The sequence below is a fragment of the Pyricularia pennisetigena genome, chromosome 5 (assembly GCF_004337985.1).
Source record: "Pyricularia pennisetigena strain Br36 chromosome 5, whole genome shotgun sequence".
Lineage (NCBI taxonomy): Eukaryota > Fungi > Ascomycota > Sordariomycetes > Magnaporthales > Pyriculariaceae > Pyricularia > Pyricularia pennisetigena.
The window spans coordinates 3,040,575-3,063,220 of record NC_043743.1 but is presented as its reverse complement, the minus strand read 5'-3'; the positions used below and the strand labels follow the sequence as shown (position 1 = coordinate 3,063,220).

The 22,646-nt window shown below is 51.7% G+C and overlaps 7 protein-coding genes across 7 annotated transcripts; 2 read left to right on the top strand and 5 right to left on the bottom strand.

Moving 5' to 3' along the window:
- Positions 1-2,911: 2,911 nt before the first annotated feature.
- PpBr36_08849 (uncharacterized protein) lies at positions 2,912-6,005 on the bottom strand (the record flags this gene model as incomplete). The annotated part of the gene is made up of 9 exons (XM_029895974.1): positions 2,912-3,253; positions 3,365-3,654; positions 3,739-3,782; positions 3,855-3,988; positions 4,058-4,104; positions 4,193-4,409; positions 4,494-4,775; positions 4,866-4,984; positions 5,078-6,005. The coding sequence occupies 9 exons, from the start codon at positions 6,003-6,005 to the stop codon at positions 2,912-2,914; spliced, it is 2,403 nt and encodes an 800-aa protein (XP_029747125.1).
- Positions 6,006-8,069: 2,064 nt separating this feature from the next.
- On the bottom strand, positions 8,070-8,798 carry PpBr36_08848 (uncharacterized protein; the record flags this gene model as incomplete). The annotated part of the gene is made up of 3 exons (XM_029895973.1): positions 8,070-8,179; positions 8,293-8,408; positions 8,554-8,798. 3 exons carry the CDS (start codon positions 8,796-8,798, stop codon positions 8,070-8,072), a joined length of 471 nt encoding a protein of 156 aa, XP_029747122.1.
- Positions 8,799-10,138: 1,340 nt separating this feature from the next.
- Positions 10,139-11,760, bottom strand: PpBr36_08847 (uncharacterized protein; the record flags this gene model as incomplete). The annotated part of the gene is made up of 2 exons (XM_029895972.1): positions 10,139-10,204; positions 10,267-11,760. 2 exons carry the CDS (start codon positions 11,758-11,760, stop codon positions 10,139-10,141), a joined length of 1,560 nt encoding a protein of 519 aa, XP_029746798.1.
- Positions 11,761-13,244: 1,484 nt separating this feature from the next.
- PpBr36_08846 (uncharacterized protein) lies at positions 13,245-13,994 on the top strand (the record flags this gene model as incomplete). The annotated part of the gene is made up of 3 exons (XM_029895971.1): positions 13,245-13,250; positions 13,355-13,747; positions 13,815-13,994. The coding sequence occupies 3 exons, from the start codon at positions 13,245-13,247 to the stop codon at positions 13,992-13,994; spliced, it is 579 nt and encodes a 192-aa protein (XP_029746797.1).
- A 288-nt stretch (positions 13,995-14,282) lies between these two features.
- PpBr36_08845 (uncharacterized protein) lies at positions 14,283-17,389 on the bottom strand (the record flags this gene model as incomplete). Its single annotated transcript, XM_029895970.1, has 5 exons — positions 14,283-16,119; positions 16,200-16,331; positions 16,614-16,836; positions 16,934-17,104; positions 17,167-17,389. 5 exons carry the CDS (start codon positions 17,387-17,389, stop codon positions 14,283-14,285), a joined length of 2,586 nt encoding a protein of 861 aa, XP_029746800.1.
- Positions 17,390-18,346: 957 nt separating this feature from the next.
- PpBr36_08844 (uncharacterized protein) lies at positions 18,347-20,134 on the top strand (the record flags this gene model as incomplete). Its single annotated transcript, XM_029895969.1, has 1 exon — positions 18,347-20,134. The coding sequence occupies one exon, from the start codon at positions 18,347-18,349 to the stop codon at positions 20,132-20,134; it is 1,788 nt and encodes a 595-aa protein (XP_029746799.1).
- Positions 20,135-20,445: 311 nt separating this feature from the next.
- Positions 20,446-22,218, bottom strand: PpBr36_08843 (uncharacterized protein; the record flags this gene model as incomplete). Its single annotated transcript, XM_029895968.1, has 3 exons — positions 20,446-21,358; positions 21,438-21,911; positions 21,971-22,218. The coding sequence occupies 3 exons, from the start codon at positions 22,216-22,218 to the stop codon at positions 20,446-20,448; spliced, it is 1,635 nt and encodes a 544-aa protein (XP_029747115.1).
- Positions 22,219-22,646: the final 428 nt, after the last annotated feature.

The window sequence follows — 22,646 nt, the reverse complement described above, 5'->3', positions numbered from 1 at the left end:
AGACTGTGGCTGGACTAGCAGTAGTTTGTAGGGCAGTTGGGCTAGCCTTTTCTTTTTCTTTTGACATGTTTCTGTTTCTTGGAGAAGAGATTTTTGCAATATCCGACAAGCCTACAGTACAAAAAAAAAAAAAAAAAAAAAAAAAAAAAAACCATGCCAGCGACATACCGAATACCGAAAATCAAGAACTACAGTAGGCTCGCCTGGCAAAAAGAATTGGGCCCGAAACTCGCCAAAGTAGTGATTACCCCTTGGTTTGGCTTGGCGGCGATACCACCAAGAATTATTTTTTTATGTACGTAGTGAACGATGACGATGCTCGATGATGGTCACCAACATAACAATGGTAATTGTGAATGTCGTAACATCGGGCCCATTATGATTGCTGCCAGTTCCGTTCTGCTGGGAAACTATATCTAGGTAAAATGGGCATTTGTTTATGGCATCGTTGTTGCGACCCAGAGATCTTCACACAACTTGAGATGATGGATTGAGTTTTGACCTTATTTTTGTTTTGGCCACGAGGGAAAAAAAAACCAGAAGATCGCAACCAAAAAAAAAAAGAAGGAACTCAAAAACCCAAAACTCAAAATATAGGGTACCGATGGATTTGCATTAATGACGTTCATTCGCTTCCGTCCCTAGTGCCACTTGGTAATGGGAACAATATATCTGTGCTCCGTCATCCGAAATTTGACAGGCCTGCCCTCGCTGCCCTGCGCGCGCAAAGTTCATCGTACGATATTCGCACAGCCCAAATAAATCGTACCAAAACCCTATCGCCTGTAGTATTATGGGATCCGCTTCCACGGCACCGCACCCTGTACCGTTGTAAGGTCAAGTTCTGATCATTCATGCGTCTTCTGCCAATCTATTTACTGTGCAAGCACGCAACGCTGTATGTTGATGGGGATTGTCAACAAACTCTCAAGCCACTCGCGTCCAGTCCTGAGCCCCGTTTCTGCCCTGGTCGCCTGGGCCTTGTTGGGATTGCTATAAAGGCTGTTTTGTTTGTTCAAGGACGTCGTTCGTCCGCTGCGGTACGAAGAGATTCCGAGTTTCACGATCCCGGATCGAGCCCACATGCAAGGGTAGTGCAACCGTCTCCCTGTTCCCCCCTGGTCAGCGGCGGGTTTCTCCACCGACGCGGGCAAAGTGTCTAAGAATAAAAAACAATTAAGCATACAAGCTTGTCCAAAACCTTTTTACCACGTAATATAAAGTACGTTTCCCTTTCAACTTTTTTTTATTTTTTCTTTTTTCTTTTGGGTCCTGACTGCTCACGACTCATGTCCTCTTCCCCCTTAAGACCGTCTCATAATTAAGATGCCAGGGGAGAGGGGAGGTGGGGAGCTTAAAGCCCCAAAACCGCAAAATCCACTGCGGTTCCCCTAGCTTCCGTCCCATCTTCGGTCTTTTATTACGTTAACTTGTCGTCTTCCCGATGGTGAGCCGCGGTGAATAAAAAAAAAGAGGTGAAAAAGTGAACTCTGTAGCAACCGCGCGTTTGTTCGGCCACCCACCACCCGCCTCTCGCTTGTGTCGGTGACAGGCGAATTTTTCCTCCTCTTGTGTTGATCGTCCGCTTTGGCCTCCTCTTATTTTCCTTGCTACACGAGATCACCCGTTTCAATTCATTTGCTTTCTACTGTTCTAGACCCTAATGAACAATCAAATTACTCCTTGCGATTGTTCCACTTTTTTTTTTAAACTGTTGCAGGTGGCGATAAATTGTTTTGATGCGCTTTGATGGGATTTTAGTTTTCGTTGGAAAAAAAAGCATACGCTCGCCTGTGCCTGGTGCAAACAAAACTCAATGAGCGCATTGAGCGATAGGGTATATCGCAGTCGAATGCGTTGGTCATGATTGAAGTTTTTGCTGTCGGTAAAAATTTCTATTTGATCGACCTTGTTTTTAGCGAAAGCCCGTAATTTTTGTTTCCGTCTCAAGTCGAAGCGACTCAGCATGATCAACTCTGCAAGTCCACTATGTATAGTTCCGATCCGGGGTAGTTGAATATAAATAACACCAAGATCTGACCTTGTCAATGTTAGGGTTTCGGAAATAGTTTATTTCAACGCGCAAACTCGAGCACCTCTTTTTTTTTTGTCGGTTTTCCATATAAACTCAGGCTCGCGTGAACAGGGTATTTTTGGAGTTTTTATATTTTCCATTTTGGGCAATTGAAGCACGATCCGAAGTCTTGTCAAAATATAGAATTAATCGTCCCCCTCTCAACCGATGCTGAAAGAAAATTGGACGAAGATGTTCTAGAGAATCATGGTTAAGTAGACAAAGATCTGGAACAAGTCTTGATGCGTATATTTCCATTTTAGGCAATCTTTTTGCATCCCCTCAAATACCTAAAGCTTATGGTTCGATTATTCTTAGTAATTAAAAAAAAAAAAATGCCCGAGAAGCACATTACACGGTTGCAACAGGCTTCAGATTAGACGACGGTTAGCTAAACCAAAGTTCCGACTTCCCGGCAGATACAAGAATACCTTTCTGACTGTTGTCTCCTTTCCGAATGGACTCATATACAATGCGATGAATAAGGATTAGGCAAGCTGCATGGAGAATGGTCATTCGAATAAATATGGAACTACTCTTGATACTGCAGCATCCGAGTATTCTCATATATCACAACTGAAAGAGAATTACCAAGGCACGGCTTTATCAAAGAGGCCATGACCAGGCGCACCAGGTTTTGTAGTACTGCAATTGTGAATAGAAGTATGCCAATGGACAAATTATATCCGTCATGCTCTATATGAATTTTCCCTTTTGTAACAAAAAATACCAGAAATCCACCTCCCTTTTTTTTTCTTTTTACCTTTGCCACAAACGCCTAGATATGATGAGAAAAAAAAAACCTCCACCCAAAGAAACAGCATTAATCTCTCGTCCTCACTCGACCTTGGGACAAAAATCATAATTCTCCCCGGCGCGGTTCCCCCACCACCTCGGAAACGGAATCGCGGGACCGGCGGCCCCAAACACGGCAAATGATAGCAAGAACAAGGCCGACAGCGCGGCGCCGTCAAAGGCCCCCGCGGTCGAGTAAAAGTAGTTCTTGAAGATGCGGGGCCGGTAGTTGCGCAGATAAAACTGCGCAAACAGCCCGCCGAGGATCTGGCTAAAGATGACGCACGTCTGCGTGGCGCCGATGGGTATCTCGCCGCAGTAGGTGAGCAGCTGCGGCAGGTTGATGTTCTCGGCCAGGTCCCAGCCTTTTATCTTGGGGACGAACTGAGGAGGGGAGGGATCGGTTGGTTTTTTTTTTCCCCCTTGGTGTTAGCTTGCGCCGGTGATGAGATTGGGGAAGGGTGGGGGTCAGGGCGGAAATAAAAGGCAACTCACGTGGACTATCGCCCTGTGGATTAGCACAAGCACCACGCCGAGAGCCAGACCTAGCGGGACGATCGAGTAAGCGCCGCCGGGGCCGTACAGGTATTTCGCCAGCGCCCAGGTGGCGGCGTTGGTGTTGTAGCTCTGGATGGTGGCGCCGCTCCAGGAGTTGTTGCCATCGCTGTTTACTAGGAGGTCGCGGTTGGTTTTGACGATGGAGCTCATGACGCCGTAGTTGATGAAGCCTCCGAGGATGGTGCCGTACACTTGGGTGAGGAACATGTCTCTGGGTGGGATTTTGACTGTGTGGAAGAGGGTAAGTGTTAGTCAATTTGTTTGAAGCGTTTGGAATTTCATGTGCTGTGGCAAAGGAGTAATAGACTCACGGTACTCCCCAATCTTTAGATCATTGCATAGAGAATGGCACGAGCTGTATGTAGTACGAGTGTCAGTTTCAGAATCATCGAGACGATAGGCAACGCGAACTGAAAGTGTCCTGTACCTAATCACACTGTGACTCCACGCGGCAAAGTACATTGTGCCAATTGGACGTTCAGGAATGATCAAACCCGCCAACATCTTGGACAAGTTATTTGTAGCAATTGCGAGGCCGAAACGGGAGAACAGCATTGTGCTCTGTTGAGAGGAACTGGGTTAGCAGTCAAAACAATAAGAGAGTTTCTATAGGGGGATCCAAAGACTTACAAGAGGCGCAATTATACACCCAAGAAGCAGCGATATCATATAAGCCCCTGATGGGAAGTTAGCAGATGTTCTCGGGAATTTGGAACAATGAGGGGTATTTTGGGAGGGAGAATTTTCGGTGACTAGAGTACTAACACCAAGGCAATGTAATGTTTTGTGTTGTGACGACTATCAGCCCTAAGCTGAAGCTCACAAACAAGACGATCGCGAACCACCACCAGGGTGCCTCTTTGTAGTTGGCCTTCATATGGTTATGATGGCGGTCTTTGAAATCGTCCTTGTTGGCGCTTTTGAAAGAGTTGATTATGTCTTTGGCGTAAAAGACTGCACAGTGAGTAATCATGCCACCAATCTGTTTTCAAATATTAAACATGTCAGTCAACGGCAACTTTGAATAGACAGATCACGACGAAGAAAAAAAAAACGAAATACTCACGGCAGCATTCGCCATAAACAAGCCCCAGACAAAAGTGCCCGACAGTTGTGGAAGACCAAACTTCTCCAGTGCCGCGTGGTCGAGCTGACCGGCCTCAAAGACCTGCGAGATGGGGTAGATGGAGCCGTTGGCAGAGTGCAGCCTGGTGCTCATAAAGGGCTGAGACTGGGCGTTGAAAGCATTGGTGTACCATACGACTACCATTCCGATCATGCAGATTCCAAGCCCGAGACCGGTGTGCAGCTGAGTGATTAGGGGGAGAGATGTGTTGTACGATGTGATCTGTGTTGCGATTTGTGACAATGCGACAGTGTGGTCAGTCATTTGTTTTGATCTGTGGCAAAATCATAACCAAATAGTGAGGCTACTCACATATTGCCAGTCAAAAGACAGTGAAAATAGCCCAAGGCCCTCATTGTTGATGGAACCGCCAAAGAACCTCGTCAGAGTAGCTCCAAGATCGCCAGTTGCGTGCATAGCAGCCAGACAAGCTGATGAGACTCGGTTAGTGTTTCAGTAATACATAACAGAAGCCGCTGCAAGAGAGAAGCAAAAAAAAAAAAAGAAAAAAAAAAAAAACTCACGAATGGACACAGAGTTGAGCCACGGCCACATGTAGGCCGGGAGGAACTCATAGACAAACATGCAGCCAAAGGCGATCCAAAACACCCTCAGCGGTTTGGAAGTCTTGAACTCCTGCCAGTGCAGGCTCTGCACCGTCTTGACGACGGGGAGGCTGCTCCAGTAGACGGCGTCGATGTGCCAAACCGCAATGGGGCGGATCAGACCGCAGATGCCGTACCCAAACAAGCTGATGGAGATGATGGACAGCACGACCGTCACGGGCTTGAGCTCCAGGTCGTAGAACAGATCCTGCGCTGTAAAGGCCAGGATGGCCTCGGCGGCGTTGGATGAGGACGCGGCCGTTATGGCGCAGATGGCATGCTCCTTGAGACCCCAGGGCCCGGGGTTGACGACGGACATGATCTGGATCCACAACGGCAGGGCGCCGGTGCTGCCGCTAGCCCGCCATCTAGCCTCGAGCTTGTCACCTCGGGGCAGCAACGTCGCCCAGGCGGTGCCGGCAAAGTGCGCGATAAGCACAATGAACAGAGACGACACCTCGATCTCGGTCGGCTTGAACTGGTATATCTGATACAGCGTACTCTCAAAGGCGGCGAGGCAGGTGGCGAGAAATATACTGCGGAACGTCAAGGCCGGATCCCCATCGTCCCGGAGCGGCAGCAGGTGGTTTGACACGTCCTCGCCCGAGATGATGATGACATCTTCGTTGTCGCTATCCTCGGTGCTGTTGGCCTTTTCGTGGGTGCTACTGCTACTGCTGCTGCTGCTGCCGCCGCTGTTTTTGCTGCTGGCATGTGCTTTTGACGATGTGGAGTCGATCTCCACGGCCGCGACGTCGGGCTCTTTGTCAAAGCCTGGCTTTTCTTCCGATATAGTGCCGCCACCCGTGGCGGCTGTGGTATTTGCTATCTCCGGCTGTAATGACATTCTTGTCTGATGTTTTCTTTTTCCCTCTTTTCATTTGAATGAAGAGACAAATAAAAAAAAACACGCCCAAGTCGACGAAATTGGTAAGTAGATGGGCAGGTCATATACAAGGCATTCTTGGATCACCAAGTCAGCCCCGGGTTGAAGTTACTACATGGAATCTTCACCAGCTGCACACAGATCGCACAGTGGTGAGTTTCTCATTGTCGAGTCGTATTTCGGGACAGGTACGAAACGCGACCGACACATATATTTTTTTTTTATTGTGGCGGGAATCACAGCACTGTGGTGAACTGAAGCTTTCTCAAGAAGGCGCGCTCAGGAATCGATCGACGTCTTTTTGTACATATGATCCATGTTGTTGTGTTTTTTTCGAAGATGAAAGTGGGGGAAAGTGGCCAATCAGCTTTGTCGATCCTAGTTCCTACCGTTATGTTGCGATATCAACAACATATCCATGCCCATGCCCATGCCCTCGCGCCTCGCATGCCGTACCTTAGATGGTATCGTCGGTCCTCCCCGTCCTCAAGCATAGGGTAGGGCTGGTTGCCAAAAGTAAATTTGACTCGCCCTATGACAAATTGTCCGCAACGGGAACGACTCAGTTTGCTGGATAGGAATTAGCCATGTTTTGGCCGGTTCCTTCATGAGATGTTTGAACTTTATTTCCGATGCCGGCATCCGAACCACGTCCAGGATACCATGTGCCTGGTAGTTCCAGGCATGGACTAGACGGGAATACGAGATCTTGGTCCCCGAACCCAAAAAGTACAAATCTTCCAACTTACCATACTGCCGGGAGATCAACAGACTTTTTTCAACTGAACAGTTGACTTTTTTTTTGTTTTTTTTTTTTGTTTTTTCAAATCTTTGATTTACACTACCCGCCATGGAAATCAACACAAACATCACAAAGTCCAAATTCAGTCAGTTCTGAATATTGACTAGCGCAACCCATTTTTTCCCGTAATTGTTCAGCTCAACTGTTTAAGATGAAACCCGGACCGGGACGGTCTGTCTTGGCCACAACCTAGTGATCAACTGGACCTGAATATTTCCTATTCCTCTCTAACCCGGCCTGCAGCACCCCCGCTAAGCGGAATCCAGAAATCCCGGCAACGTTGCTTGGGTGGTTGATCGACGTCAAAACCGTCATGGGCTAGAAATTTTCCTTCTTGTGATCCTTGCAGCAAATCAAACCGGTGCCGCGGGGCTTCGCCTTGAACACAGCAGTGTTGGGCGTTTTTTTTTTTTTTGTAAAAGTCATTTTCCTGCATGTTATGTAAAGTATTCTTTGCCCGCCAACAACCATTCGATTCGATTCTGAATCTATTCCGGTGTCTCAAACACGCACAACGGCATCCTCCAGTGGCATTTGAGGTTAGGAATATAGCAAACCAGGACGATAAACGGCTGACTCAACATGCCTCTGTCAAGTGAGGTTTCCAAAATATACTACATGTCACACCTATTCAGGAAAAGGTAATTTGTTGTCACACTCGAGGCTATCTCAGCTGCCGTTGGTCGATTAACACTTACTGTTTGCATCCTTGCGCTTCGTTTTTCAGAAGCCGAGAACAGTTATGAGTCAGAAAGCTGGGGAGGCTGTGGCAAACGAGGTCATTATGAAGCTTTCAATGACAAGAATGATTTCAAAGGGGCTCAATCCTGCGTTGTGTAGTTATTGCAGGGTATTGTGATTTGTTGTTACGCAGCCTGCAAAATCAAAGTGCGCAACATGTAGAAGCACCGCGTACCTGATCTACCCTATGTTGACTCCTTTTCAACTATTACAGGTTATGCAAGGATCAACTCATGTAAAAATATTCACTTCCATTCTCAATCAGCCCGTCACCTGGTAAAGTACGGTTAAGAATCCCACGCTTTGCTCACCTCAAGACGTATTTGTGCCAGAATATTAAACTTCTTGAAATACAAAAGCAGCGATTCTAGGATTTGAAAAAGACGGCAAACATATTCATGTATCCGGATGTTCACCCTAAATAGCCCGTCTTCCCTATCATATGCTATCATCCGCCTCCCTGGTTCCCGAAAAAGAATCTTTCAGCATATAGTATGGGGATAAGGACATTCCGGACCCCCGGGAACCTGCCCCTCCACTCCCTGTATGCCGTGGCATGTCAAGAGGCCGTTGTTGTTGTGAATGAAATCATCTGCGCCAGGCAGACGAAAACCGGTCAGACCACAAAAGCACACACACGCAAAGACGAAAGGTGTAATTAATTAAAAAAAAAATAAAAATTTACACAGACAAGAAGCAACTCACCTAGGTTGATCGAACTATCCCTCACCCCGCCCCTGCCATCACCACACGATGCCGTGAGCACGTTGGTGCTGCCCTCAACCCAGCGCTCATGATTACAGCTCCTGGAGAAGTTGCCGCTGGACAAGCACGGTTTTCATATCAGCTCCGCTCCAGACCTTTGCTCCAAAAGGTTTTTTTCCCCTTCTTTTTGCAAAAAGAAAAGGAAAAAGAAAAAGGATTGTAGCAAAAAAAGGAAAATCAAAAAATGGCGGTAAAACTCACTTTGCCTTGGCCACCAGCCGCCCGCCCTGGTTGGTGACGCACCAGTCCAGATCGATCTCGGTCCCGACGCGTCGTCCCCCGGCGTCGCTGCAGTAGCAAAAGAGGTATTTGGTGTCGCTGAGGTAGCAGCCCTGGCACGAGCGGGTGTAGCTCCTCGGTACGAGCTGCGGTGTCGGGCTGGGTGCGGCGGCCGTCAGCGCCAGCAGGCTCGCAGCGACTATGATTGTGAGGGGTTTTAAAGACATGTCGTGATTCAGCTGGGATAACAGGGCCGCTTGTGCGCAAGATTCGGAATCCTACAGGCTTGAGTGCCGTTTTTTCTTTTTCTTTTATGATGGGATATATCTAGACAAGGGCCTGAGGACGAACAAACTCGATCACAACCTTGGCTGATCTGAACGCAGCTTTCTATACACTACAATCCCCAAAACCCCCGATTTCCTCTCCCTTTAATGCGGTAGCTCTACCATATGAAGACACCCACTGCCCCGGATACCGGGACATTGTGGCGTCTATAGAATGGCCTAGATCCACGACACCGTTCACGGTGCAGACACATGGCAAAAATGTCACCCTTCCCTACAGACCCTGTACTCAGCAATTCAATCACTTTGGTCAATGGAGGGCAGCGGCGGGCGAGACTCCTGCGTCTACCCACGGGCGCACCGGAGCTGTGCCCGGCTAATTACACAGCGGCAAGAATGAGGGCGGGCGTTTTTACCCCTATATTAACTGCCCCATCATCTATCCAATAACAAGTTTCCAACCTGACGATTTCCCTGACTGAGAAGCTCTAGCGTCGGTCTCTTCATTTATTTCGAGCCACGTTATACAAAACATAGACACGAACTTGGTCCGCTCAATAGCAGCGAGGAAGGTAGCGAACTTTTTTTTTTATTTTTTTTTATTTTCACTCTTTGGTCTAGTTTATTCTCAAATAAAACGTCCTTGTACTTAGCCCTCAAACTAGGCACTTCTGACTGTATTTGCCCGATAGGTGTGCTGTCACATAACGTCAAATCCGGTCGCGATGATTTGTCGAGATTCTGGGGCTTGATATATGGACCTTTCATCTTGGAAGCTAACGTGTGCTCCCACGACGGCAACGGCCCTAGAAATGACAAGACCAAGAACTGCACGGGCGGTACTATAAATTCGATGAGCATGTCTCAGTACGCCGTTTAAGCCACGTCTCACCGCCCGATTGTCCCGTCCCCCATGAATCAGAGTGTTCCTACCCACAGGAGCCATAAGTTCGACTGTTGCCAAGTCCGGTTTTTACCAGGTATAGGAAAGCAATCGATGGTTTGGTAACAATACAAAGAATATGAGCACATGATGCTCATGTCCAAAACGCCCTCAGCCCTATATACCGAAGGTCAATGATCCTACTAATGTTCCAAGCACACATTCCCATGCTAATAATCCCAAAACTCCGCTCGGTAACCACCTCAAAAAGCAGATCATCAGTCATAATGCAATGCCCAGCGCTGTTTGCCCAATGCCACCTGTAAAACCCAAAGTCGCCAAGGTCAAAACAATCATAAAAGTCCGCAACCAGCATGACGCTCTCACTCTTATCGTATTACGATTCATCCTCCGACATGAGGTCGAAGGACGGAGTTGCGATAAAGTCGCAAGGCCCAGAACCCTACGCAACACCGCCCTAGTCTCATCACTTTCAGCAACGTCACCTTCAATAAATCACCATACCTCGACAATCCCACTCGACCTTCTCCCTCGTCTTCTTTTAGGTGCTGAGGCTGGGGGTGTAATATCGGTTGAAATTCCAGCATCTGACGCATCCCAGTTCCTTTTCGTACCTTGCTGCCCGAAGCTTCTCTCGAGTATCTCCTGCAAATCTTGCTCTTTTTCTCTGCGCAACACTGCTTGAGTGGCAAGGAGTATACGTTCAGAGTCAATCTGTGCTCTAGCCAACTCCGCTTGGTGCGATGCCAGCTCTTCGTCGTTGCGATAGGTATCGTAACCAGGGCCGACGAAGCGTGCGCCCGTCACTTCAGATCCCAAAGCTTTGCCGAGACGCTCCTTAAGGCCATAAAAAGGCCAAATGGGCACACGCGTGTAAGCAATGCGCATCGACGAGCCTCCATCTGGCTGCCTGTGCAGAGTCCTGGCGGGATCTGCAAAACCTTCTAGGAAGTCGGCGCCAATAGTTCCAGTGTAGACGATGAAATCGTTTTCCACTGCATCAAAAGTGAAGACACGTACTTCAACATCGTAGATGGCTTCGTCGGATCGACGAGCCGGATCAGTCGAACCAGACGATGCGCACTCGTTGGTGGACCGAGACAACTTAAACCGGCGACTTCCATTCTTGTTGTAAAATCTTTGTTGTGCCATTGCAATGAGAATGGCTACCAGGTGAGCATCCTGATCGCGATCGGCAGGTACGAGCGCTTTTGAGCGCAATTTCTGCAGGTTCAAGACAGGCGAGTTCTGGTAATCGCCGTCCAAAGGACCTGGCGCTACCCGGAACAAGCTCTTCCGAACATGAGAGAGATGATCCCGATCCACATATGCAAGTAATGGCGCGCTGCGCTCACACCTTCTGTGGATCTTGCTGCCACTAGCTTCATCGTCGTCACTGAGGCTGGCATCGCTCAAGTTCGACATTGGAGACGAAGACAAGGGGCACGTGGCGGCGGAGTCAAACGACTGTGACCGTGAGTCTCCTCTTTTCCATATCATTGGAATTTTGACGGCTTTTCGATAAAACCTTGTCCCAAAGTGCAACTCCATATCTACTCCAGTCTTGGCCTTACAAGGCATGCCTGGGAAGAAGCCGCTCATCAAGCGCTTCAAACAGCGCATTTTTGCCGAGGGTGCAGATGATTTGTCTGCGAATGTGCTGATCTCGTAGCATAAATTCCTAGCTGCATCGCACGGCTCAGGTGGCGGTGATGGTGGCAAGTCATGGTTTACCACGGGCGCTGGGTAGTTGATGCGCCCTTGGTCTTGGAACTGAACATTGAGCGACTTGGTGTGGAGATCTGTCCAGAGGATTGGAAGGACGTATAGTCCAGTTCCAGAGTGAGTGTGCATAATGTCGTATAACGAACCTGCCTCAGGCTGTATGGGAGCAGTCTTGAGCCGCCGCCCTGCGCGCCTTGTTGCTTTTGACGCGGGTGTTGGCGCTTTTGACTCCTGTTGCGCAGCCAACTGGCTGCCTCTTACTGATTCCGTCATTCTTTCGAGATGTACGTTATTCAGATAGCCGACCCTTGCCAATTTCAAAACTATTGAGGGACAGTGTTAGTAGCCGCGACGACGTGGTGAGCCAGGAAGATTAACATGGGCTGTCGCGCGACGCGTTGTGTTGACAGGGGGTCTGGGTGATTTGGACGCCCACCTTGGCTGACGACAAGGTGGTGGGTGTAGTGGGGGCGGACGGAGGGTTGCAATGTGGTCATGGGCGGCTATGACCTGCAGGAGGCACAGTTGTCATGACGCGCTCACTATTGGAGCAAGGGAATAATTCAAGCGCCACAACAATTAGAAGCTTTGATGCTGTGGGCGTATACAGCTTACTTGTTATTAAAAAAAAAAAAAGACTAGGAAAAACTGCAACGCAGGTTCTGGCCGACAAGGCTGAATGTATCTATGCGTCGCAATGAGGGGGGGCTTTGAGTGGCACTGGAGGCAGTAGGGGGAGTGCAGTAGCAGAACTAGGCCAAGCTCAACTAGAGCGACCAGGGTTGGGAATTTGACAGCTAAAAAGCAATGGGAAACGGCAGGGGAGTGATTCACCAATAATGCGACTAAGGGAAATCAAAACGCACCAAATTCGGTATGCTGTTTGCTGATTGCGACAGCCCTAATAAACTGGCGGGTCCCCGCGACGAACGTCCCCAAGATGATCGACTTGTAGTTGCTTGCTGTGGCTTGATTTGCTGGCGATCGCACTCAGTTGAAAGAACTTGAGGCTTTAAAGAGGCGCAAACAACCTCAGATCACGAAATCTTGTTTTCCAAGTTTGTGGCGTGCAGAGCAATCGTCCCCGATGTTGATGTCGCGTTGCGATCGCGACTCTTGTGTATAAATGAACAAGAAATAATGGGGAAGGGAAAATAGGACAGAACGCGAACAAACGTGACAAGCGGGCGGGGGGCGTGGGCATGATCGCCTTTTTGAGCTTGGACGGAAGCACGCACAGCCGGGTGACGCGAAGGAAACGGGAAGCGGCGGTAAGAAATTGCCCCGAGCAAAGACGTGTCGCCACACGTTTCCTTTTTTTGGAATAAAGTTACACTGCCACAATGTGGGAGAGAGAGAACCGCGAGAGGGGTCTAAATTGAGAGTACCGAACGCGAAAATAACTCCAAGTCACCTGATGGCACTGTGTCAGTCGGAAAATCTTGTTCACTGTGCCGCAAGTATCCGGAAGCGGCCAAGCCACGTCAGCCACCTCGGCTGGGTTTATCCATTGAGGCAGCAGCACCTGACTCATTTGACCTTGTAGATTTTGGAGCCTGGAATTCAAGGTCGTGAACGGATAGCTTTAAGTAAGCAGCTTCTGACGGCCCCACTTGGAGACGTCAGTACCCCCACCTAGACAGGATGACGGGGCAGTGCGCAACAACACAACCCGGCTCCGAAGCGTGATATAGTTTTCCGGAGTAGCAGTCACTTGGTACTTGTCGGACGGGATCCAAAGCTCAACCAAGCTCACGATGCCCGTAAGTAGCTGTTCAATTGCGTTTTTGAAACCAAAAAATGGCATCTCCTCTCTGTAACCTGATCACACCCCATTCCTCGAGCTAACACCCACCCGCGCACTCAGGCCTACAACTCCGTCTTCAACGGCGACCCCTCGCCGCGCCTGGTCGGCAACTTCCCGCTGCTGCCGCTGCGCACCAAGACGCGCGGCCCGGCCTACACGCTCCCCTACCCGAACCCTCCCGTACCGCTCAACGACGCACCCGAGCCCGACAGCGAGAGCTACGACATCCTGGACGAGGTGCTGCTGCTCTTTCGCGCAAACACCTTCTTCCGCAACTTTGAGATCCAGGGCCCCGCCGACAGGGTGCTGATATACGGCATCTTGTTTGTGAGCGAGTGCCTGACCAAGATCAAGCCGACCGCCGGGGTGCGCGACGCGACCAAGGATGTCCAGAACCTAGCTCTCGACAACAACTTTGCCATCCCAGGGGACCCGGGCTTCCCACTGAACCAGGTTAGTTGATCTGCCGGTGCCGGCAACGTGTTGGCGTCTACGGGCAACTGCTAACCATGAATTCAAGATGTACGAAGCACCCCGCGACAGACAAGACGCTGAGCTTCTTCGTCAGTACATGGCGCAATGCAGGCAGGAGCTGGCAATTAGACTATTGGCACGAGTGTACGAGGAGGGTGGTGACGGAAAGCCAAGCAAGTGGTGGCTGAGCTTTACGAAGCGCAAGTTTATGGGAAAGTCGCTTTGAATTGTGACTTGAGCCGTGAACAATGCGGTGTGCCTGTGATCGTTGAGCGACGCCACCTAATGAACATTGACAGAAGACAAAAGTATTCAGGGTTGGGAATGTTGGTCTATGCGGTGTAAATATTGTGAACAATCAGCATAAACGGAATGCAGAATTCCAGGTTTGGCCCATTTTGTGAATCCTCACAATGACGTTCACCCATGTTTTCATTTAGCATGCTTGGGGTAAAACATCCACGAGGGGTATCTAAATGCAAATTAAGTTGTTCAAAAGTCAAATCCCCGCATACTACGCTTCTCTCTTTTGCTTCTTCACGAATTTCCCCCTTGCCTCTATTTTGCCCTCGGCAGGTATGGCACGCCAGCCCGTCAAGACGTAGCCCTCAGCACCACCCCGCGACGTCATCAATGGATGCGTTCGGTTTGGCAAAACCTGCCACTTGCGCACGCGGCTCGTCTGTATGCTGACACCTAATAACAGGGTTGGGTTGACTGGAAATTCATCTGTACCCTCCTTGCGCACCACCTTGGGCGGGCCGGGGGTAGGAGAGGCCGAAGTCTCGACGCTACCTTCCGGTTCCTGCTTGTCCTCCTCGTTGGCGCATGACATCCATGCACCTCGTCTTGCTACACTATAGCAGTCTGCCAGCCTCGTCAGTGGCTCCAGGGTTGGCGAGTAGACGGCCACGGGAGCTCCGCCGGCCAGTAATGGAAGCGTATGTCGCAGGACTGAGACTGGATCCATAGAGCTGGCAACGACCAGACCGGAAAAGTTACCGCCGCGGGCAGTCTCGACGATGTGGCGGGTGCGCGCCCATCTCCTGCGCTTGCGGTGGTAGTTCCCGCGCCTATTGGCTTTCCACGTGGCTATTTCCTCGGCCGGGACTATGGGCGGTGGCGTCGAATATGTGGTATCGGCCTCGGGGTATATGAGTTGAAGCCATGTCAAGGTAAGTAGATGCGGTAGAAGGGGATGTGGTGGATGATTCGGGTTCGTGACATCATATCCATACTGTCGTAGGTACGAAAGGTTGGCTTGTGAGTTTTGATGTACAAGTGTGATGGTGTTTGACGTGGAGAAAGGCACCTGAAAGTCATGTGGCCGTTTTAGTTTTGGACGCATGGATTTGTTAGCCTTTGCTGTTGAAGTTCCGTTCTCTGTGGCTGTTTCTCCTGTCGCACCGACGGAGGATTCTGCCTGGCCATTTTCTGAAGACGTTACCCCATTATTGGTGGTATCAATCTCCATCTTGTCTTCGGCCAAAGACTCGTGATTACCGTTTTGTGCCGGCGTTTCAGAAGCTTCGGCGCTTGTCTCCTCGCCCTTCTTAGGGTACAAGATACCCATCTTTTCGGCAAGAGAAGCAACAAGTAGGCCACCCGTATCATCCACGACAAGCCAGCGACCAGCTTCGGGCAATGTTTGCTTCTCGCCTTGTTCCCACCTCTCTCGTACTGTCTGGTCGTAATCCGCCGGGAGGTCAACAGGATCGGTCGTGTCGACAGACCCAGTCGTATCGTCGCCAGGTCCGCCATAGTGTACATTTGCCCAGCATGCCAACAGCGCGGCCATTTCGTCGCGCATCTCCATGATCTTGTTACCCGCATCCTTGTCCTCAAGTAGATATTGACCCATCTGGAGGGGATCGTACGGCAGAACCGTGAAACGCCGAATGTACTTGCGCGTCTTCAGGAGCTTGTACTTGGACAGCGAGAATTGAGTCTTTAGGTCGAGAGCCGTGTGTCGTAGCATGAGCTTAGTGATGAGCTCCTTGCCCGCGCCAGCACCCTCGCGCTTTAGTGCCTCGATCTCCTCCATGGTGAGAGTTTGCCGCGCATCCTCATCTATGAATTCCTGTGTAGATCGTGCGACCACCTCGTCCTTGCCCGTATCGACAACAGTGTATTCGACATCTTCCTCAGCAAGAAGAGGGGTGCCAGACTCGGCATCAACGCCGGCAGCTTCTTCAGCTACCGTGTCTGCGTACAGCTCCGTATGCGGGACGATACGTATTCGGTGAAAGGATTCATCGGGTCGCTTGTCTTCAAGTTCGTACGTAACATGATATGGACGCTCGATGATGAGATTGCTTGGGAATGAGCCATATTTCCCAAGAGATATGGTTCTAATTACGATTCAAGTCAGCTTTGTCCCGAGTAGCACTGCTAAAGGTGTTGGCGTTTCTTTGTCGAGAACTTGGCATACGTGTTTGGTGTTACTTGAAGAACTTTGATGCTGTCTGAAGGCAGCCTCAATGCCACCCAGGCATTGGCTTCAATAAGCTCGTACATATTGAACTGGGGAGGTGGCTCCAGGGACGACTTGATAAGGTCGCAACTTAACAATTGCAGATTCAAAGTCAATGCGCGCCGCGAACTTTTGGCGGCGGGACAATTTTCTGCCAATGCCCGCATAAGGCGGTGAGGTCAGGATGGGCCTTTTGAAATCGATCTTCTCATAGCTTGTTTGAATAAGCTCGAACTGTGATGGTGCCAATTGAGAGACGCATACGAAACAAAGTTATGTTTCTCTCATTCCAAATGCGAATTCTTCGAATCTTATTTCTCAACTGGCAACATCTGGAGCTGTGCGCAGATATTTTTGCTATCCTAACTTGACTGTGCTGTCTCCGTCTTGCTTGGCCTTAGCATGGGAACGGACTTGCTCCCGCCTTTGGGCTGGGCAATAAACCCAGCCCGCTCGTAAAGCGAGATGGCCTTTACCGTCGCATCTAGGTATGTAGGATATCCCAAATCATCGGCTATCTGTGTCACTGCGCGTACCAATTTTTCGCCCAGTCCCTTACCTCTGCAAGTGTCACGGACTGCCAAAGTCTCGAGAACTGGGACATTTGCAACTTGTAAGAACGTGCTCCTTGTAGTTTCGCCGAAGGGACCACTCTTTCAACACCAATGGAAAAAGCTGCAGGCTGTACTTACATACGTGGGCGACCTCACCCACATACTTGTGGTTGTCCTGAACCGGCGGCTCAGCCCATTGGACAATCAGCTCTCGGGTTATGGATGGCGCCAGCTCTGCGACTCGATCCAGCCAAGGATTGATCCCTCCTGGCGACACAATCCACCATAGCACCATCCCCACGATGCTCCCTGGGTCATGTTAGACGTGTTCATTCATGACAAAGAAACAGAAAGTATTCCGTGGCACTCACCAGCCTCGTCTTTCGCAGTAAAAATGCGTGACTGTGGCCGGTCCGGCTTTGGGTTGAGGTAACCAATGAAGGTAGCCTCCCAAAATTCCCTAACATCCGGTGTACGAGGGAACAGCCTTTCCGAAGCCGCACTTCGGAAGGCTGCCTCAAATATCTCAACCAAAGTCGGCACCTCAGCCGGTGTCGCCGGCTGGATGGTGAACGCGGTCGCAGGAGTTGTCATGATTGGCGCAGAGTGGGTGGCGCAAGGTGAAGTTTTGGTGCTTAAGGGGAACCCAACCCTACAAGTGCAAGAATCATCAGGTGAGACGGGGCTTATATAAAACCCCCCGGGGATATCGGATATGGTGGTCCCGGCCCATCGGGAAACCTCGAATTCAAGGTGGTCTGCGTGCTTACCTACTGGGTAGAGGCCTAGGCAGTAATTGTTACGGGGTTCAGCTCCCACCTTGTACTGGTCCTGGAACAATTTTTCTACATACTCGATGAGGGAATGAACGCGCATACACCCGTAAATCCCGTGTATCTGACGCGTAAAGGAGCTGTTCTCTGCCAAGCTATCGTCAGTTGCCTAATTATGGGTGGGATTCACGTCAAATGGCATTCACGGTTCTTTGCGTGGCCTCCGGTTTGTACCCATGCAGTATCAAGATCGATTAAATACGTTCCGGGACCGACCTACCATACCTTGCTTACGTCCCGGGGTTCTTGCTATAGGAACTACAAGAACTACAAGAAGCGCTTCTTGATCCCGGCAATTTCTAGGCAACCACCCAGGTCAAGTCACCCATTTGACATACATACGCAAGGTACCTTACGCGTCCAATGCCAAATGATTCGATGTTACATATCGATAACTTCTACTGATAACGTCGATGACAAGTATTGAATGATACCTCCGACAACGGCTATTTGTCTACTTCATGACTTCGGAGCGCAAAGTTGACGCCCCGCTTCTCTTGAACTGGAGACGGGTCTCGGATCGGATGCCCCAATGTCCAAACTCCAATGTTTCCCCGCCCACCAATGACGTGCGTGCGCTACGCATTGCTATCATTACTAGCGCACCTTGGGGAATCTTAACTAAAGCTTAGGCCATCGATTGACCCAACTCCAAGTTCGTCCGTTCATGCACGACATACACTTGTCGACACTTAATCGCTCTGTCAATTGTCCCATTATGGAAGAAAAAATACGCCTGCGTGAGCAGGATTTGCCCCTGCCAAACAGTAATCAGTTGGCTTCTGCCGTAGAGAAGAAACAACGCCGTCGCAGACGATGGGCAGCCTCGGCTCTTTTGACCAGTCTCGCCTTGATGGCGTGGACGCACTGCGGCAGCGGTTCCCTCCTGGCAGGCAGCAATCTGGTCCAGAAACAGCCGCAATGCGTGCAGGTCGCGCCCCTGCGGCCCAATGCTACCAGCCCAAAGCTGGATGAGATGGATGGCTATCTCAAGTCGTCGGCCTTCAAGGACGTCAGCGTGGCCCGCCTCTCGGGCGCCGTTCGCATCCCGACCGTGTCGTATGATGACCTGAGCGAGGATGTCTCGGCCGACCCTAGGTGGAATGTCATGCCGCCGTTTGTTGACTACCTGGCCAAGACCTTCCCACGGGTGCACGAGAAACTAGTCCTGGACAAGATCAACACCCATGGGCTGCTGTACACATGGCAAGGGTCTGAAAAGTCCCTCAAGCCGACCTTGCTCATGGCTCACTACGACGTTGTCCCCGTGGCCAACGAGACGGTTGGTTCCTGGACGCACCCGCCCTTCAGCGGGCACTTTGACGGCCACTACGTCTGGGGCCGTGGCTCGATGGACTGCAAGAACACGCTGATTGGTATCCTTTCTGCCGTCGAGGCCCTGCTTGAGGCGGGCTTCTCCCCCCGCAGGACAGTCCTGCTCTCGTTTGGCTTTGACGAAGAAATCTCTGGAGCTCGCGGCGCGGGCCACCTGGCACCCGAGATCTTGTCACGGTACGGCAAGGATGGGATTGCCGTTCTTATCGACGAAGGGGCGACCATGAAGAAGATCTGGGGTACCGCATTTGCCGTACCTGGCGTGGCAGAGAAGGGCTACATGGACGTCGACGTCGTGGTGCGCATGCCCGGTGGTCACTCTAGCATCCCCCTCCCGCACAACGGCATCGGTGTCATGTCCCAGCTCGTCGTGGCGCTCGAGGACAACCCTTACTCGCCCCGCCTGAGCGACGAGAACCCCTATCTCGGCCTTTTGCAATGCGGAAACGACCACGCCGAGGACTTCCCCAAGGGCCTCAGCAAGCTCCTCGATAAGCGCAGCAAGGGCAGAGGCCACTGCCGCAGAGATCCCCTCGCCGAGGAGGCGGCCAAGGCCGGCGCCGGGACAAAGTACCTCTTCACGACGTCGTTTGCGCCCGACATCATCCACGGCGGCGTCAAGGTCAACGCGCTGCCGGAGCGCACCGCCCTGCGGATCAACTACCGCATCAACGTCGGCGAGACGACGGCGCAGGTCCGCGACCGCCTCAAGCACCTGGCCGGCAAGGTTGCTGCACGCCACAACCTGACGCTCAACGCGTTCGCACACGTCCCGACCGGCAATGCGGAAGAGCCCGACGACGAAGACGAGGAGCCGTCGTCTATCACGCTGCGCGTGCGCCGCGCGCCGCTGGAGCCGGCGCCCGTCACGCCGACTTTGGTCGATGGCGTCACGCCGTATGCGGTGCTGTCCGGAACGTCCCGGGCGCTATATGGCGAGGAGCTGGTGGTTGCGCCTTCGCTCATGACGGGCAACACGGATACGCGGTACTACTGGGACGTGACTAAGCACATCTTTAGGCACATGCCGGGGTTTGAGCTCGATTCCACTGACGACTTTATGGACGGGATCCACACCGTCAACGAGAAGGCGAGCATCGGCGCGCATGTCAATGGTGTGATATGGTATAGTCTGTTTATCAGAAACATGGACGAGGTTGAGATGGAGTAGCCTTGCTATCTCTTGAACAGTCATTTTTGAGAAATTGAGGCACGCGATTGGATATTTTGTAAACTAGGTGGGTACGATAACCTGGAATAAGAAAAGAAAAAAAAAGGTTGCCTCTGTCTTTTTTGTTTCTTTTGAAGGAGGCTGCAATAAAACGATATAGTGGTATCAAGAGGTATACACCCAAACGCCGTGCTCCGGGCACCCAAGAAACATGCCTGGCAATGATGCTGTTGACCGAGAAGGAAAGAAAAGAAAAGAAAGAAAAAAAGAAGAGAGAAAGGAAGACATGACAGAAAAGACAAAGAATCTCATTATAACAAAACCATCACAAAACACACCGCCAGCATCGCAGCCGTGGTACCCCACAACCCCGGAGCCTCCAACACAAATCCCGAATTCTCCTTGTCGGCCGGGCCCTTGCTGTCGTCCCCACCCTTGCTCTCGGGCGGCGGCGTGACGGCCACGAAGGCGCCCGTGACGGCGGTCGCGTTGGCCGGGAGCGTAAAGTTTGTATAGGCCGGGACGGTGGCCACCTGGGGGCTGGGCACCTGGGTCAGGTTGACGGGGAGGCCGGTGGGCGCGACGGGCGCGACGGGCGCGACGGTCGGGGGCGGCGTCTGCAGGGCCGGCGTGGGGCTGACGCCGGGACACTTGATGGTGCTGACGGTCTCGACGTGCGTGGCGACGACGGTCTGCTCGAAGCGCGGCGGGCAGTTGATCTCGGGCACGGCGCACGTCGTCAACGTGTAGACGGACGACACGGTCGTCGACTCGGTGACGCGCGCCGTGGTCGGGCACGCGGCGCCGGCGCCGCCGTCTCTGACCTCGGGCGTCGTGGCGATGAAGCGCGGCGTGGGCTTCTTGTCGCCCAGGCAGACCGTCGTGCCGGCGGCGAAGAAGGTCGTCGTGGCCGAGGGCCCCCGCTCAAAGGATCGCGTGCCGATGGAGCCGCCGGCGCGCGCAAAGGCGCCGCCGTTGGAGTCGACGTCGATGAACAACGCGTTCTTGCACGTCGACCCCGACCCGCCCACCACGCTGCCGAGCTTGGCCTCCACCACGGTCAGGTGCGCGCCCACGGCGGCTTGGAGGCTTATCTGGCCCGGGAAGTCGTCCGGGCCAAAGGTGCCGCTCAAGCCGGCGTTGACTTTCATGCGCAGAGCCGCGGTGATGTTTACCGAGGAGTCCGACGTTGCGAGCGGTAAAAGGGAGAAGTTGACTCGTGGTCTAGAGATGGGGTTCCGTTCCATGTTAGTACTGTTTGCTTTTGCGAAACGGATCGGATCGAGGAGCGGCGGGTACATACGCGCTGCGAACCTGGCCCGTAAGGTTGAATGCATCCCGCTTCGTGGGGTTAAAATGAAAGTCGGCTTCGAAGCCAACCTTCTCTCCATCGGGGATTGAAATTTGGAACCCGCCATTGGCCTGCACCTTGCCCGTCACCTGCAGGATCAGGTCCATCGAGATGCCAAAGTTGGCCGACAGAACCTTTCCTGTGACGTTGGTGGAAGGGCCAAAGGCCGTGCCGAGACCAATGGTATAGGTGCCCGAGCCGCTTGCAAACAGAGACAGGTCCAAGTAGGCGCCGACATTGTTGAACGTCAGAAGATATTGGATACCGTCGCCATCAGTGAAACTGTCATCGAGCACGGCGACAATGTTGCCGTACGTCTTGCAGTCGGCGCACTGCATGGTGAGGCTAAAACCGCCGCTGACGGCTTGAGAGACGGGCACCGGCAGGGGGGCTACCGGTATCCTGGGTGAAGATGCCTGCCATTCTCTTTGATGGGCGTCAGTGAATCATTACACCACCAAAGACATGTCGAAGAGCTAACGTACGCCGAGAAGAGGGTAGCCTTTTGTCTCTGCCAGTCCAAGGTGTAGGTCTTGTTCTTGAGAGCTCTGCGCTCGATGAGGTCTGAACGCCTCTCGATAGGTACCAAGTGGTTCCTCCTAACGAGCTCCCTCACCGGGATGGGGCCGTCGTAGACGGGGTCCCTGCGCATCACCTGGACATCCTGCGAAGGAACAGCGGTGCCCGCGACCAGAGCTGTGGTGACCGAGGCCAACAGGAGCGAGAGCTTCATGTTGGTGGCTCTCTCTGAAGAGACTAGAGGAATAATAAAGCCGGGGTAGGCTGGCCAGAGGCCTTGACAAGTTCAAAGGCTCTGATGTTTGACCTTAGAAACGAAGCCCCGGAAACAGAGCCGATGAGAATTGAGTGATGACGGTGGCGCGGAGTATCCAAAACATTCTGTCTATGTTTCTCCGTCATCATGGGGCAGCACGGTTCATGATATTTATCTGACAAGACGAGATTTGACACCTGTGCCATCCTAGTGCTGCAAGACCCTTCTTTCGACTTTTCAGGGGGTTATCATTCGATGCGGGTGTAGGCGAGCATCAGACAGTAGCAACCCCAAGGTCCCCCCAATCGAGACCCTGGTCAAGGGTTGACAGGGGGTTGTTGCTTGAACAGGCATGAGGCTGAGGCAAGCAGGCACCCGCTTGGGGG